The 14,488-nt window shown below is 40.8% G+C and overlaps 1 protein-coding gene across 2 annotated transcripts in view; it reads left to right on the top strand.

Annotated features, from left to right (window-relative positions):
• The window catches only part of WDR19 (WD repeat domain 19), a 46,909-nt gene that overhangs the window by 15,485 nt on the left and 16,936 nt on the right, over positions 1 to 14,488 (top strand). For both annotated transcript variants that reach the window (XM_026675319.2, XM_087965772.1), the window contains exons 16-27: positions 390 to 537; positions 1,971 to 2,175; positions 2,268 to 2,427; positions 3,293 to 3,403; positions 3,501 to 3,610; positions 5,283 to 5,340; positions 6,967 to 7,113; positions 8,135 to 8,217; positions 9,563 to 9,646; positions 10,942 to 11,088; positions 12,953 to 13,077; positions 13,796 to 13,908. In XM_026675319.2, coding sequence (XP_026531104.1) covers positions 390 to 537; positions 1,971 to 2,175; positions 2,268 to 2,427; positions 3,293 to 3,403; positions 3,501 to 3,610; positions 5,283 to 5,340; positions 6,967 to 7,113; positions 8,135 to 8,217; positions 9,563 to 9,646; positions 10,942 to 11,088; positions 12,953 to 13,077; positions 13,796 to 13,908 — 1,491 coding nt within the window. The remainder of the gene's footprint in view (positions 1 to 389; positions 538 to 1,970; positions 2,176 to 2,267; positions 2,428 to 3,292; positions 3,404 to 3,500; positions 3,611 to 5,282; positions 5,341 to 6,966; positions 7,114 to 8,134; positions 8,218 to 9,562; positions 9,647 to 10,941; positions 11,089 to 12,952; positions 13,078 to 13,795; positions 13,909 to 14,488) is intronic.

Below are 14,488 nucleotides of genomic sequence, written 5' to 3'. Positions count from 1 at the left end.
AGAAAAGTAAGAGTTAAATATCAACATTTTGGTTCTAGGTTGGAATACGATTTGTAAGGTTAAAATGCACTTCGGATAAAATATATCAGTTTACAGATAATATAACTACAGAACATAGAAATGCCCATTTGAGATTAACAATGGAAAGCAATAAGAATGTAAAACAAAGCAACCTTGTTTTATCTGTGTGAACAATGTTTGTCTTTCTGTTGCCTTGTGACCAGGATGCTTTTATTTAGATCTGTAAGCCAAGAATATTTTTGTAATTCTTTGACAAGCATCGTTTAAGAGTGTGAACTCATTCCTCTAAAAGTCATCATAAAGCACATGCTTGAAACTTTTGTGGTTGGCTTTGTTCACAAACTAATTTTGCATTACTCTCTTTGCAGGTGACCGATACTGCTTTTGAAATTCCAAATTTGCAACCAACCATCAAAGGCATTCTGTGGGAAAACTGCCCACTGGATAAGGGTGTATTTGTGGTCTATGACGATAACAAAATAGACACTTACGTGTTTCATAAAGATACCATACAAGGTATTGAAGCTATTTTATTATTTCCAAATGTTCCTTAGAGTTTTATATGGTAATATAAGGAAACAAGAAATTCCTAGAAATTCACAGCTTTAATGATTATGATTAGAAGAAAGACAGAAAAAGATGCAAGAATGAGGAGGAAAAAAACCTTATATAATGTGCTAGTTTGTATATCTTGTTTATCATAATAATGTTCTTCTATGTGACTAATGAATTTCTGATCTCATTTATTTTGTTGTTTGGGTTCAGCAAAGCTAAAACAATACATACAACAAATATTAATATTATTAAACACTTTAACATTGTAAAAGATATATATGTCAATCATTTGGAAGCCTGCACTCACAAACAAAAAAATCTCCACACCACTAGCCAGGCAAGCACCTGGGCACAAACAGATCCCCCCTGATACCTCCAGCTCAAACACACCCCAACCAGGCACCCAGATGAAACCTAGCTTCCTAACTAATTATAGCCGTCCATTCACCCGGAGCCAAGCTGCACTAAAGGCCTCCAATAAAGGAACACAATGTTGCCAGCCAATCAAGATACAAAAAGAGCCACAAAACAGAAGATATTAGAAACACCAATAAAGCAGAACACAGCAAACTCCAAGACCAATAAACACAGACCAAGACTCCCAACCAATCAGGATGAAGAAAAAACCATCCAGGCACAGCAATAGGCTGCCCCAAATTTAAATCTGAAACCACTGTAAAAGTCTGACTCACAGACGAACACAATACAGAGGCCTGATGATGGCAGATGAGATTCTGCCGAAACGTTGCTACAACTTTAAAAGCACAACTACAATGACGTGGGAAAATACCCGAGCAAAGCTGAATACCATACATCTTTCTTTCTTTCTTTCTTTCTTTCTTTCTTTCTTTCTTTCTTTCTTTCTTTCTTTCTTTCTTTCTTTCTTTCTTTCTTTCTTTCTTTCTTTCTTTGTATATGGTACAGAGAGAAGAATATTCCATAAAGCGGGGGCCATAGCAGAAATAACCTATTATTTATTGGAGGGAGATATTAGAGGTGGGTTAGAGAGGAGGAGTGGAAGTCATTTAAAACCACCTACTAGGAGCATGACATAAAATCTCTGTCCCTCTGCTCTTAGGGCTTCAGGGTAGAGGGTTTGAACTCAGTAGAATAACATCTGACTACTTGTACCAAAGAATCCAAATCAAGACATAAGCAATCCCATAATGCCTTCTGGTGGACATTGTCACTTCTTAGAATGATTCACGTATTATGCTAAACCAGAGCAGAGCCTTTTACAACCTGTGGACCACATCTGGCCCTTTGATTAACTGGCTCACACCGGTGGTGGGGGGTGGGGTGGCAGCATGTGTGTTTACCATAGAAACATAGTCTTCAAAGAAAAAACATCTTACTCTGTATGAACTGCAAACGTATTTAATTTTCTCTCATAGGATCTAAGGTGATCTTGGCGGGAACAACCAAAGTTCCTTATTCACATAAACCTTTGCTGTTATACAATGGAGAACTAACCTGTCAGACTCACAGTGGGAAAACCAACAATATCCTCCTTAACACTCATACTTTTCTGGGCACTTTTAAAGACCAGGGCTGTGATGAATTGAAACAAATGCTAACTCAGACTATAGTTTTGAAAAGGTGAGTCATCCCTCGATCGCGGTGTGGAATGTTTTCAAATGTAACGAAGGCGGCCTCAGCCTCATCGTTACTTTTCATGTTACTTGACCTAGGTTTTCTGAGGCCTGGGAGATATGCAAACGTCTGAACCAACCATCCAGTTGGAATGAGCTAGGCGAGGCCTGCCTGCATCACATGGAACTAGAATTTGCAATACGGGTGTACAGGACAAACAGAAACGTCGGAATGGTTCTGTCCTTAGAGCAAATCAAGGTAGGGATTGCTGCGGTTAAGTATGGACAATTCTGTTTTGTTTTGTTTTATGTTTTATGTTTTAATTCATAAAATGGTAGGGGAATGTGCTAGTGCTAATTTACTGTCCAACCCAAGCACAAAGTTTTTAAAATTTTGAAAAACGCCATTAGGAGATAATTTAGCAATAAAAATACATCTGGAATGGAGACATTGTGCTGAAATAATGGGCACCAAGCAAAGCTCCAATGTTCTCAAAATGCTAAATCTCCTAATCTGATGATTCCCTGTATATATCAGATATTTATTCCACTACACCTGCACACCAGATACAGATTCAGTCCATCATTCTCATCCAGCACATTTCTTCACTTTATACACAAGCCAGAGATTCTTTCCTCTCCTGCACTTCACCTCCCCTCTCCTCTTCTTTAATTCTCCTCTCCTCCCCTCTCCCATCCTCTCCTGCTTCACCTCTCTCCCCCTCCCCTCTCTTGCACTCCCCCTCTCCTCACCTCTTCTCCTTTCCTCTCCCCTTTCCCCCCTCTCCTCTCACTTCTCCCCTCCCCTCCTCTCCTATAGTTCACTTCCCCTCCTCTCCTTTCTTCTCACCTTTCCCCTCCTCTCACCTCTTCCCTCCCCTCCCCTCTCCTCTCCTGCACTTCGCCTCTCCTGTCCTCTCCCCACCCCTCTCCCCCTCCCCTATGCTCCTTCCCTTCACATGCCATCTGCTTGCTGGCATGCAAACTCACAAGAGGCTGCTTTCTCTGTTTCATCAGGGTTTTTGTTTTTTTTACTTCTACATAATAATAATGACCCACTGACCTACATTTATTTTAGATAATTTTTAATAAAATTTGAGAGCTGTCCATGTCTTCTTTTTCAGGGCATAGAAGAACACAATCTTTTAGCAGGACATCTTGCCATGTACACCAATAATTTTAATTTAGCTCAGGATTTATATCTGGCATCATCATCTCCCACTGCCGCGCTTGAGGTAAAAGCTTATTTTCCCCCTTTTTTAAAAAATACACTGCATTGCTTTGGGAAAGGCAGTTATAATTTGTTCAAATCTGTACTATTTGTGATATTAGATGAGGAGAGATTTGCAACAGTGGGATAGTGCGCTTCAGCTAGCTAAACGTTTGGCACCGGACCAGATCCCCTTCATATCCAAGGAGTATGCTGTGCAGCTGGAATTTACGTATGTTTTCTCTGAATATTTGATACATACTGTTGAGGTAATTCCCCGTTAGGAGAATGAGCGCGCACAGGGAGACGTAGTGAGAGTAGTGAAGAATAACACACACACAGCACACAACCACACTGTATAGTAAAATGTAGGTTTTTACTTCCAGTAAAACAGTTAAGCAAAGTCCAAACACAGTCCAAGTCATTCACGGTTAAAGCAGTCAATTTTCAGTCCAGGGATAATCCAAATAACAAAGTCCAGTATCATAAACAGTTCAGTAATAGACTCACATCAATCCAAGACTAATGATGATCAGCAACAGTCAATAGGGAAATGCAGGAATGGCAACACTCTCCAGAAACAACAGAACAACCCAGGTTTCTAGCTCCATCTTATGGCCGTTTGAGGAACCACACCCAATTATCATTTTAGCATTCCCTTAAAGAGACAGTATTAAAATGTCTATCCTGGTGTATATATTTTCCAACCCAACTGTTAGGTGACTTACATACAAATGTAATAGTTATATGGTTGAATTCACCATAAGAATCCATTCTAAAGAGCCTTGAATTAGAAAGCCTTGCATTCGTTTAATATCTTTATGGTGTCAAGACTGAGAAGTTCTTGATTCCTGTAAAGAGGTTTTGTCTTAGAGAGAGACTGGACTGGACTCCTGGCCCATCTAGCTCAGCAGTCTGTTCTCAAAATGGCCAACAGCACAAAGAAGCCCACTGGACTGCCAGCAGATGGCTTTCATTGTCAGTCACTGCCATCAAGGCTAACAGCTGTTCATCGTCAAATGCATCAATTGATCCAACCCCCCCCCCCTTTTTTTTTAAGCCAGCCTCATTGGTAGTCAGTACCACATGTCATGTGTGTAATGACTGCAAATCATCATCATCATCTTCTTCTTTTAATGACCCCCCATAATCCCTTGCAGGGGTGGAGCCTGGGCAACTGAATGGAGCTAGCAGAGTGTTTTAATGGCCGGATGCCTTTCCTGTTGCCAGTATGGAGTTTTGTTTGGCAGATATATTCTCAGTGTGCCCAGAGAGAGAAATATCTGCCTCTACCTAGGATCAAACTCACAGCCTCCTGATTGTAAGGCGAGAGCTCCACCTCTAGGCCACCACACCCCTCTGTGTAATGACTGCAAATGCCAGGAAGATATTCTAAGGCCATATTCAGATATCAGGCTACCTTAATATATGTCCGTTATATACCAGTGGTCCAAAACCTTTGTGTCTTGGCGGCCCAGTTGGGTGGGGGGGGAGAGGGGACCCAGGTCATGCGAGTGGCGGGCTGGCACTCACATGAGTAAATGTTTGTGTGCTGCACGCCAGCCCTCCCTCATGTGAATAGAGCAACACATGCGCACTGGGCCGCCTCTCACATTGGACCAGTTCTGAATAGGCCATGAATTGGTGGTTGGCTGCAGCCCGGGGGTTGGGGACCCCAAAGAAAGATGGGGATGTATATTTGTATGTGATACAACAGTCAGTAGTTTTGTCTGTTACATCTTTCCTACTTCAAGCCACAAAGTATATAATCACCACATAAACCTAAACACTACTTCCCAAGTTTTATTGCTATCATCAAATGCTCTCGCTGGAATCTCTTTAAATGTCTGCTTCCTTTTGTAACATTTGAGAAGATTCTAAATATCGCTGACTTTTAATTTTAGGGGTGATTATGTGAATGCTTTGGCCCACTATGAAAAAGGCATCACAGGCAACAATAAGGTAATACACACTCTTGGTGATGGCTTCAGGGCAGATATTCACATGTCTAATTATATTAACTTCATGGTTTAAGATCTCAAATAATTTAAAAATTGATTGTGCCTTGGAAGTGTTAGAAAAGCTTCTGGTCAACTGAGCTGTGAATATTAAAGGAAACCATGTTAGATATTTGCAAGTGCGTAAAATCTTATGAATTCCGGATTTTTTAACTTACACACCATTTGTCAAAAAAAAAAAAGTTTCTTCTTCTGGATTCAACTGTACTTTGTATCAGTAGTTTTACAAATAGTGATTTTTAGATAATAATTTTGTTCAGACCTCTTTCCATGAGAAACAAAATGTTCTTAGTAGGTGCATTTCAGAATTGGTGTTATTTAGATGCAGTGTGAACAAATTTACTTAAACCAATACATTTTTATAGGTGAAGTAGGATATATAATTCTGAACGGAATAACTGCTAATTTTTAATAGTCCTTAACTTACAGCCACAATTGAGCCCAAAATTTATGTAATTAAGTGAGACAGTTCTTAAGTGAATTTTGCCCCATTTTACGACCTTTCTTGCCACAGCTGTTAAGTGAATCACTGCAGTTGTTAAGTTAGTCACGCGGTTGTTCAGCGAATCTGGCTTCCCCGTTCACTTTGTTTTGTCAGAAGGTTGCAAAAAGGATCATTTAACAAGCATTGCAGCATCCCCACAGAGTCACCTGATCAAAATTTTCATGCTTGGCAACTTGACTCATATTTATGATGGTTGCAGTGTCTCTAGGATCACATGATCCCAGGGACACCGCAACCAATGAATCAAGTTGCCAAGCATGCAAATTTTGATCACGTGACTCTGTGGGGATACTGCAATGGTTGTTAAGTGTGAAAACTGCTCATAAGTCACTTTTTTCCAATCCTGTTGTAATTGTCCTGAAATGTTGTAAGTAAAGGACTACCTGTATGGCTCTGTTCTGACCAAGGCTTCCCGAGACCGTAATTAAGCACACGCTTAGTTAAAACAAGTCTTGTTTTATTTCAACGCTGGGAATTATGTTCATTCCCAGCCGGTATTGAGTCCCAAACAGTCCCTCAAGATAAGCACCCACCTTTCTCTCCTTTGAATTGCTGCCAACAACAAAAGTGCCAAATGAACTATAAAAAAACCAACCGAAGTACAAAGTCCACACAGAGCTTCCAGGTTTAATCTGAACCGAACAAACGACTTTGCTTCCTACAAAGGTTTTGCTACCTTTGCACTTCTTTTATACCTTGTGGGAGGGGCAATCACCCCCCAGGCTTATTCCGGAGTTGCCCCTTTTGTCTCAGCTGCTCTTGCCTTCTAGAAGCTCTGCGTACACATGCACTGGGAACAGGCTCCCCTTCTTCCTCGGCCTCGCTGCTGCCAGTTTCCGGAGGCTCCGGAGTCAGCACCCCACTCCCAGGTGGTCCTGGCCCCATCCCTGCATCGGACGCAGGACCCTCATCCGAGTCCTCTCCAGACTCCCGGACTGGTCCCCATTCTTCCCCACTGTCCAATTCCGCTGCTGTCTGCACCGGCTGCCAGCGAAACACAACAACTTTTTAAAATGGTGCTTTTTTGCTTTGTTGCGACTTTTACGTCTTTCTCTTGATTGTCAGTTCCAAGAACACGACGAGGCCTGCCTGGCCGGAGTTGCCCAGATGGCGATCCGCGTGGGAGACATTCGACGTGGCGTTAACCAGGCCATCAAGCATTCTAGCCGAACATTAAAGAAAGACTGTGGAGCAATTCTGGAGAACATGAAGGTGAGCTAATAAAGGGTACCACAATAATTCCTTGCCTTAACATTTCGGTTGCTAAGGGAAACAGTTGCTAGGTGAATTTTGCCCCACTTTACACCCTTGCTTGCCGTAGTTGTGAAATAAATCACAGCAGTTCTTAAGTTAGTAACATGGTTGTTAAGTGAACCCAGCTTCCCCATTGACCTCGCCTATCAGATGTTCACAAAAAGGGACCACATGACCTCAGGACACTACAACCGTCATAAATATGAGCCAGTTGCCAAGCATTCAAATTTTGATCATGTGACGACAGGGATGCTGTAATGGTCACAAAGTGAGAAAAACAGTTATAAGTCACTTTTTTCAGTGCCGTTGTAACTTCAGATGGTCACTAAATGATTTCAAGTGAAGCACTACTTGTAGACCAGAGATGGGGAACCATGGCACTTTTATGACTTGTGGACTTCAACTCCCAGAATTCCTGAGGCAGCATGGGAACTTGGTCCCTTTATGACTTGTGGACTTCAATTCCCAGAATTCCTGAGACAGCATGGGAACTTGGCCCTTTTGTGACTTGTGGACTTCAACTCCCAGAATTCCTGAGCGAGCTTGGCAACTTGGTCCCTTTATGACTTGTGGACTTCAATTCCCAGAATTCCTGAGCCAGCATGGGAACTTGGCCCTTTTGTGACTTGTGGACTTCAACTCCCAGAATTCCTGAGCGAGCTTGGCAACTTGGTCCCTTTATGACTTGTGGACTTCAATTCCCAGAATTCCTGAGACAGCATGGGAACTTGGCCCTTTTGTGACTTGTGGACTTCAGCTCCCAGAATTCCTGAGCGAGCTTGGCAACTTGGTCCCTTTATGACTTGACTTCAATTCCCAGAATTCCTGAGCCAGCATGCTAGCTCAGGAATTATGGGAGTTGAAGTCCACAAGTGTTAAAAGGACCATAGTTCCCCACTCCAACTGTAGACCAAGAAATTTTTCACAAAATAAATTATGCTAAGATGAAAATCTTTATTACTATTCTTTTATACCTTAGCAATTTTCAGAAGCTGCCCAGCTTTATGAAAAGGGACAATATTATGACAAAGCTGCTTCAGTATACATACGTTGCAAAAACTGGTAAGTATTATTATGTAATTACAAAGAGCAAGTTGTGAAGGTTTTGCTGACTTTCTAAATCAGGGGTCTTCAAACTTGGCAACTTTAAGTCATGTAGACTTCAACTTCCAGAATTCCTCCTCCAGTCATATTAGCTCAGGAATTCTGGGAGTTGAATCCACAAGTCTTAAATTTGCCAAGTTTGAAGGACCCTGGTTCTAAATTATCAAACTACCATATCCTTTCTATTGTTATTTCCTTTCAGACCAGTAATACTTTATAATATGCTAATTCTCTTGTGTCATCCAATTCATTTGCAGCATGTTTACAGGCTTAGGAATTGAATTAGTGGTATTGGAACACTCTACATTATTTTATTTTTATTTTATTTATTTTTATCCCAGAAGTTCTGGAGAGGTTCAAGGTATAAAACTGAAATAATGTCTGTCATTGTGTCCTGACCCAGACTGGGGCTTTATTGATTTATTGTTTGTTTATTTGTTGCTCAGTTGCTCAGTTAACTATTGTTATTTGGATGATGCATAACAAAATAGATAAATGTTTCTATAGTAACACTGATTTTGAAAATAGGCATTTCGTAACTAAGAAGTCTAAAACTCATGATAAATAGCTCTTGATGTGAGACACACATGTTCCATGGCATTATTGTGCCAAGACACACAATGATGCTAAACTATTTTGTACAATTTTAAAATCCCATTGAAATACGTTCTTGGAATAAATGTCTGATTCAGGTAGTCCTTAAGTTATGACCAGAGTTGAACCCAAAATCTATGCTGCTAAGCGATATATTTGTTAAGTGAGTTTTGCTCTATTTTACAACCTTTCTTGCCACAGTTACCAAGTGAATCACTGTGCTTGTTAAATTATTGAAATGGTTCTTTAAGGGAATCTGGTTTTCCCATTGACTTCGCTCATCTGAATGTCACGAAAGGGGATCACATAACCTCGGGACGCTGCGACCGTCATAAATACAGACCAGTTGCCAAGCGTCTGAATTTTGATCATGTGACCTTGGGGATGCTGTAATAGTTATAAGTTTGAAAAAAGTCACTTTTTTGTCACTTCAAAATCGTAAGTCAAGGACTACCTGTGTCTAAACAAAAGGTCAAATTCCTTTCAAGGTCACCTTTAAAGTTTTGAGACTTTTGTAATTTTTTTTTTTGTATGTTATATCCTAAATTAATAAAATTGTTATTATAAAAAAATAAAGTTTTGAGACTCGCAATTAAGCAAATTATCTTTATTCTTGATCCGATGAAGTGAGTAGAACCGAACTATGCCGAGAAATGTGTCTATTTAATTACTTCATTACACTTATAAAATATAATTTATTCCTGTTTAGGGCCAAAGTTGGCGAGCTGCTTCAGCATGTCTCTTCTCCAAAAATACATCTTCAGTATGCCAAAGCAAAGGAAGCAGATGGCAGGTACACCTTCCTCGACTTAATGTTCCAATATGTTTGCTACGCCAGCAAGATCATGAGGTCTGCTGCTTTTAGAAGAACAATGAGCGCCGCATCATGCTAGAAACTCTGCCCTCCTTGGGCACAAATGCAGCAACACAACAGACATAAAGAAGGGATGGGTTTTTCCTTCTATGCCATCCCACTCCAAGGGAGACAGTCACTTTCTCAGTTTGATAAATAAAGATAAGTAAATAAGTAGGGTGTTGTGGTCTGTCAGCCAACCGAATCAGCGGCCAAATCAGATGAGGAGGCAGAATGGGAGTCAGGGCCAGCATCAAGGCAACCTGAGAGCTCTGAGTGGGAAGAGGGAATGGAGCTGTCAGAGAGAGTGACAGAGGCGGAGCCTGGGCCGTCCGTCAGCCCTCAGATGGAGAGTCAACAGCCCCCAGATCTGGAGGTGGCTGATGAGGAAGAGGAGGAACAGCTGGGCCTAGTGCCTGACGTGCAGATGCACAGAAGGCAGAGGAGAGGAGTGGAAATCTATGGGCCGGTTCTTGGGACGGAAGAGCCACCACTGCTACTGAAGCCCCACCCTAGCTCAGGGGATAAAAGGCAGGGGGTGGAGACGAATAGATGTGGCAGACAATTATTTGTCTCCCTGTTGGTTAGCCACTGATAGTCCAAACTTCTGAATCCTATCGGGAACTCTATTGGAAGCCTTTCTTGGAATCTGCGGCGCTGAGAGTTGGGTGTGCCTTCAGTGTGTGTGTGTGTGTGTGTGTGTGTGTGTGTGTGTGTGTCCCCACTGCTAAGAAAAGAGTGAGCACACTGTCCAGGACTTTGTTAACGATATGTGGTGACAGAGAGTCCTGGTGCGTTGGAATCAGATCAGGGGGAAAGGGAGAGAGTTCCCACTTTTCACAGGTGTGAGAGAGAACCTGGGGTGAGAGAGAGACTCTTTGCCGGGGTTGCTGGTGCTCCTAATAAAGGGAATGATTAGTTAAAAACTGTGCTTGTCGTGTTTGGGAGCCAGGTCAGAACATAAGGGCATGGCAGCCCTACCAGATAGACAAACAGGGAACAAAAGATAAGCTAAATTTACTTTATTGTAAAGCTACATTAACAGAATTTTGTAGGTCTAAAAGTATAGTTCTCACAGTTCTCAGCATCCCTTCACCCCGTCTCCCAAGGCCATTCCCACATGCCATTACAATTGTTTAATGGCCATATTTTTCACACATTTAATTTAAAACTAGCTTTGAAATTCCCATGCCAAAATTGGACTTACACTAATGCCGAATGATTTGTCCTTCTAGATACAAAGAAGCTGTTTTAGCCTACGAAAACGCTAAGCAGTGGGACAACGTGATCCGGTTGTATTTGGATCACCTGAATGATCCAGAAAAGGCTGTGAGTATCGTCCGGGAAACTCAGTCTCTTGAAGGAGCCAAGATGGTAGCCAGGTAATCGAGTGATAATTTGGTTATTATTTAATGATCTCTGAAATCATTAAAGAATTGAGTGCATTCTTAAATAATTTAATAGATCTAGGAATATATAAATGAATAATTTAGTAGATTTAGGAATACAACCAAATTAAATGTGTGGAGATACATTAGACTGATATGAATGAATGAATGAATGAATGAATGAATGAATGAATGAATGAATGAATGAATGTCTATGGAGATTCTCAGTCCTCCAAGTCATGGTTGTCCCAAAGGTGCATTTTCAAGAGGCAACTGGACTTTCTGTTTTTTCTTTGAAGACCTTTCACTTCTTATCCAAGAAGCTTCTTCAGCTCAGCTCAAGAATGATTTTTTTCATTGGGAGAATGAATGCATAGATAGATGGATAGATGGAAGGAAGGAAGGCTGTGTTTTCTTTTCCCTACTTTATATTCCCAGAGAGTTAAGATGGAATCAGTTTGAGTTTCTAATGTCTTTAACTCCCATGCTTAAAATACCTTCTGGTAAATACCAGCCCTGGACAACATCTTTGCATCTCACTGTTTGAGGAAGTTGCACAACATTCTCAGAGACTCTTCCCAACCTGCTCACAAACTTTGTGAAACTGTTGCCTTCTGGCAGAAGATACAGAACAATTAAAACTCGGACCACACGTTTTTCTGAACAGTTTTTATCCCAGAGCTACAATCACACTTAACAATGAACTTAAGGACCACCATCAGTGAACTGTTGGACAGCATTACTTGGTTTGTTGTGTGGATACTTGTGTGTTTTTAGGGGGCGGGGAATTTTGGCGTGTGTGTGTGTGTGTTCGGAGATTGTGTGTGTGTGTGTGTGTGTGTGTGTGTGTGTGTGTGTGCGTGTTGGGCCTGGTCTCTGGGTGTTATGTGAATTTCGTTGTATTTGTATACTGTGTATATATATACAATGACAATAAAGTATTATTAAATGTCACTACATGTTTTCTGTAAGGTCATCACTGTGGTTTTCCAGAAAAGGCCGAATGTGTTTATTTCCTAATATCATTGCAGGAATTATTTTCAGGATTAATTGAATCTCCGTAAGTATGTGTCCTGTGTGAATCTGAGTGTCCAAAAATTGAGTTGGTGACTGTGACCACAAAGCCAAAGTCCTACTTTTTTTGACCTCATACTGCTTTTCAAAAAGGAGCAGGACTTTGATTGCATAGTCACTGCTATCTTCCTGACTTTTGGGGCATAACAGAAGCCCCTGGAAAGAACATTCAACTCTCTGGTCTACAGAACACAGAGCCCTGTTTATTTATAACAATCAACACATTGACAACTGGTATCAACTTAGCTTTCATCATCATGTTTCATACTGGGCAAGATGCTGCCGTATTTGTGCCCATGGTGCTTTAGGGGAGGGCAACCTACATTCTTATTTATGCACAGCCCAGTGGTATATTTTTCCCCTCTGTTGAGAAATATATCATTGAATTAGGTGTGATTGCCATTTACAAGCTAAAAAGCAATTTACCCATGAATCTCCAGCTGGTTTTGCTGCTAATAATTTTGTGAGTTCTTGCTATCAGCATACCTTGAGAACAAGAGTATTCCTCTAGGTATTTTTTTTAATAGAGCGATAATTTACAAGGTATATATGTCTTAAATTGTGGAGCCCTGGATAGCCTCTAGAGGTGTTATACTAGTTTAATAATGATAATAAAAATGATATTTTAGGGAATGAGAAAACTCTTCTATGGCAGTTATTTTTGTATTCAAAGTTTGTGCATTCCTTTTTGAATTATTACCTTGACTGCTTGGGAACATAAAGCTTTGGGATTCTGTTTACTTTTCCTTTTTTTAAAAAACTATGAAGCCTTTATTCTTCTTAGATTCTTTCTGCAGCTGGGTGATTATGAATCTGCCATCCAGTTTTTAGTGATGTCCAAATGTAACAACGAAGCTTTCACCCTGGCTCAGCAGCACAATAAGATGGAGCTCTATGCTGACATCATCAGTGAGTATTGCAGCCTAATATAATTCTACCCAGCAGGTAGAAGAAGCAAGAGGAACACATTTATTTATTTATTGGTTAACTTTATTAACATTTATTTATTGGTTAACTGGCCATGGGGGCTACTCTAGGCAGCATGCAACAGATTGCAACAAAGGCACAACAAGATTCGAAATATTTGAGAGCCAGGCATGGGCTGACAACATTTGTGTGATGACACTTGTCATGTTGGCATCCTCGCAGCCTGTTGCAGATTCTGTTGGTTCAAAGTTTTTAGTAGTAAATTAGCTTTTAACTTGATTACAGTGCATTAGGATATTGCTGTTGAAAAGTTAGTGGATCCCTTTTAAATGCAGGCAAATGTAATGATGTGTAACGTTTTGTTACTTCCTAACATTTTGTTAGGAAGCACAGTACAACTTACTCAGGTGTTTTCATTAAATTATTTGGTAAATTCTATCCTATTGCAATAGAAATTGTAAAGTTAGTGGTTCCTTCACATTTTTTGGCAAATTATTCTTTATTAATGATTGGAAACTTCTGCTCATTTTGGCCTGCTTTCCCAAACATTTCTAATCCTCTGTGAAAGGCCCAAGAGCATATTTTCAGAGCCTAGGAGATGGAATTGGTGTGTGTGAGACATTGCAAGTCTCGCTTGGTGGGTGCTGCTCCATTCACAGGAAGAAAAGGGAATGTTCTTTGTGCTTCCTTCCCATTCCAGGTTCTGAGGAAACCACTAACGACGATTACCAAAGCATCGCCTTATATTTTGAGGGAGAAAAGAAGCATTTTCAGGCTGGCAAATTCTTCCTGCTCTGTGGTCAATATTCCAGGGTTAGTACAACTTTAGGAAATCGGATCAAACATCAAGTTGGACAGATCATGAGAATTCTGGAGGAAGATCCCTCAATATCTTTTTCTGTGTTTTGAGGGGAATTGGGTGGGATTCTCTTTGCACATAGTGCTAGAAAAAAGCTTTAGTAATAGCAATAGCACTTAGATTTACTGTATACGTATATTGCTTCATGGTGCTTTACCACCTTGCCTAAGTGGTTTACAGAATCAGCATATTCTCCCAAACAATCTGGGTCCTCATTTTACCGACCTTGAAAGGACAGAAGGCTGAGTCAACCTTGAGCTGGTCAGGATCGAACCGTTCACAGTGGGCAGAATCAGCCTGCAAAACTGCATTCTAACCACTGTGCCACTGGGGCTCTTTAATGCTTGTTTTGTCTTTAATTCTTGTTTTGTCTTTAATTCTCTGTTTTGTCTTTCTGAGCCTGCTTAGAAAATCCACTAGCATGGAATGGGTGGGGAGAGTTACCTATCTCAGGGTGGCAGCTTTCAGTCTGATAAATAGAAATAGGAATCAGTAGACAACTTCCTTCATCAGCTGCATAGATAGTCCACAACT

The sequence above is a fragment of the Notechis scutatus genome, chromosome 4 (genome assembly GCF_049901735.1).
Source record: "Notechis scutatus isolate UNSWTSFEM ecotype Mainland chromosome 4, rNotScu1.2, whole genome shotgun sequence".
In the NCBI taxonomy this organism is placed as follows: Eukaryota; Metazoa; Chordata; class Lepidosauria; order Squamata; family Elapidae; genus Notechis; species Notechis scutatus.
Note: the sequence above shows the minus strand (reverse complement) of the source record. Positions and strands in the feature narration are given on the sequence as shown.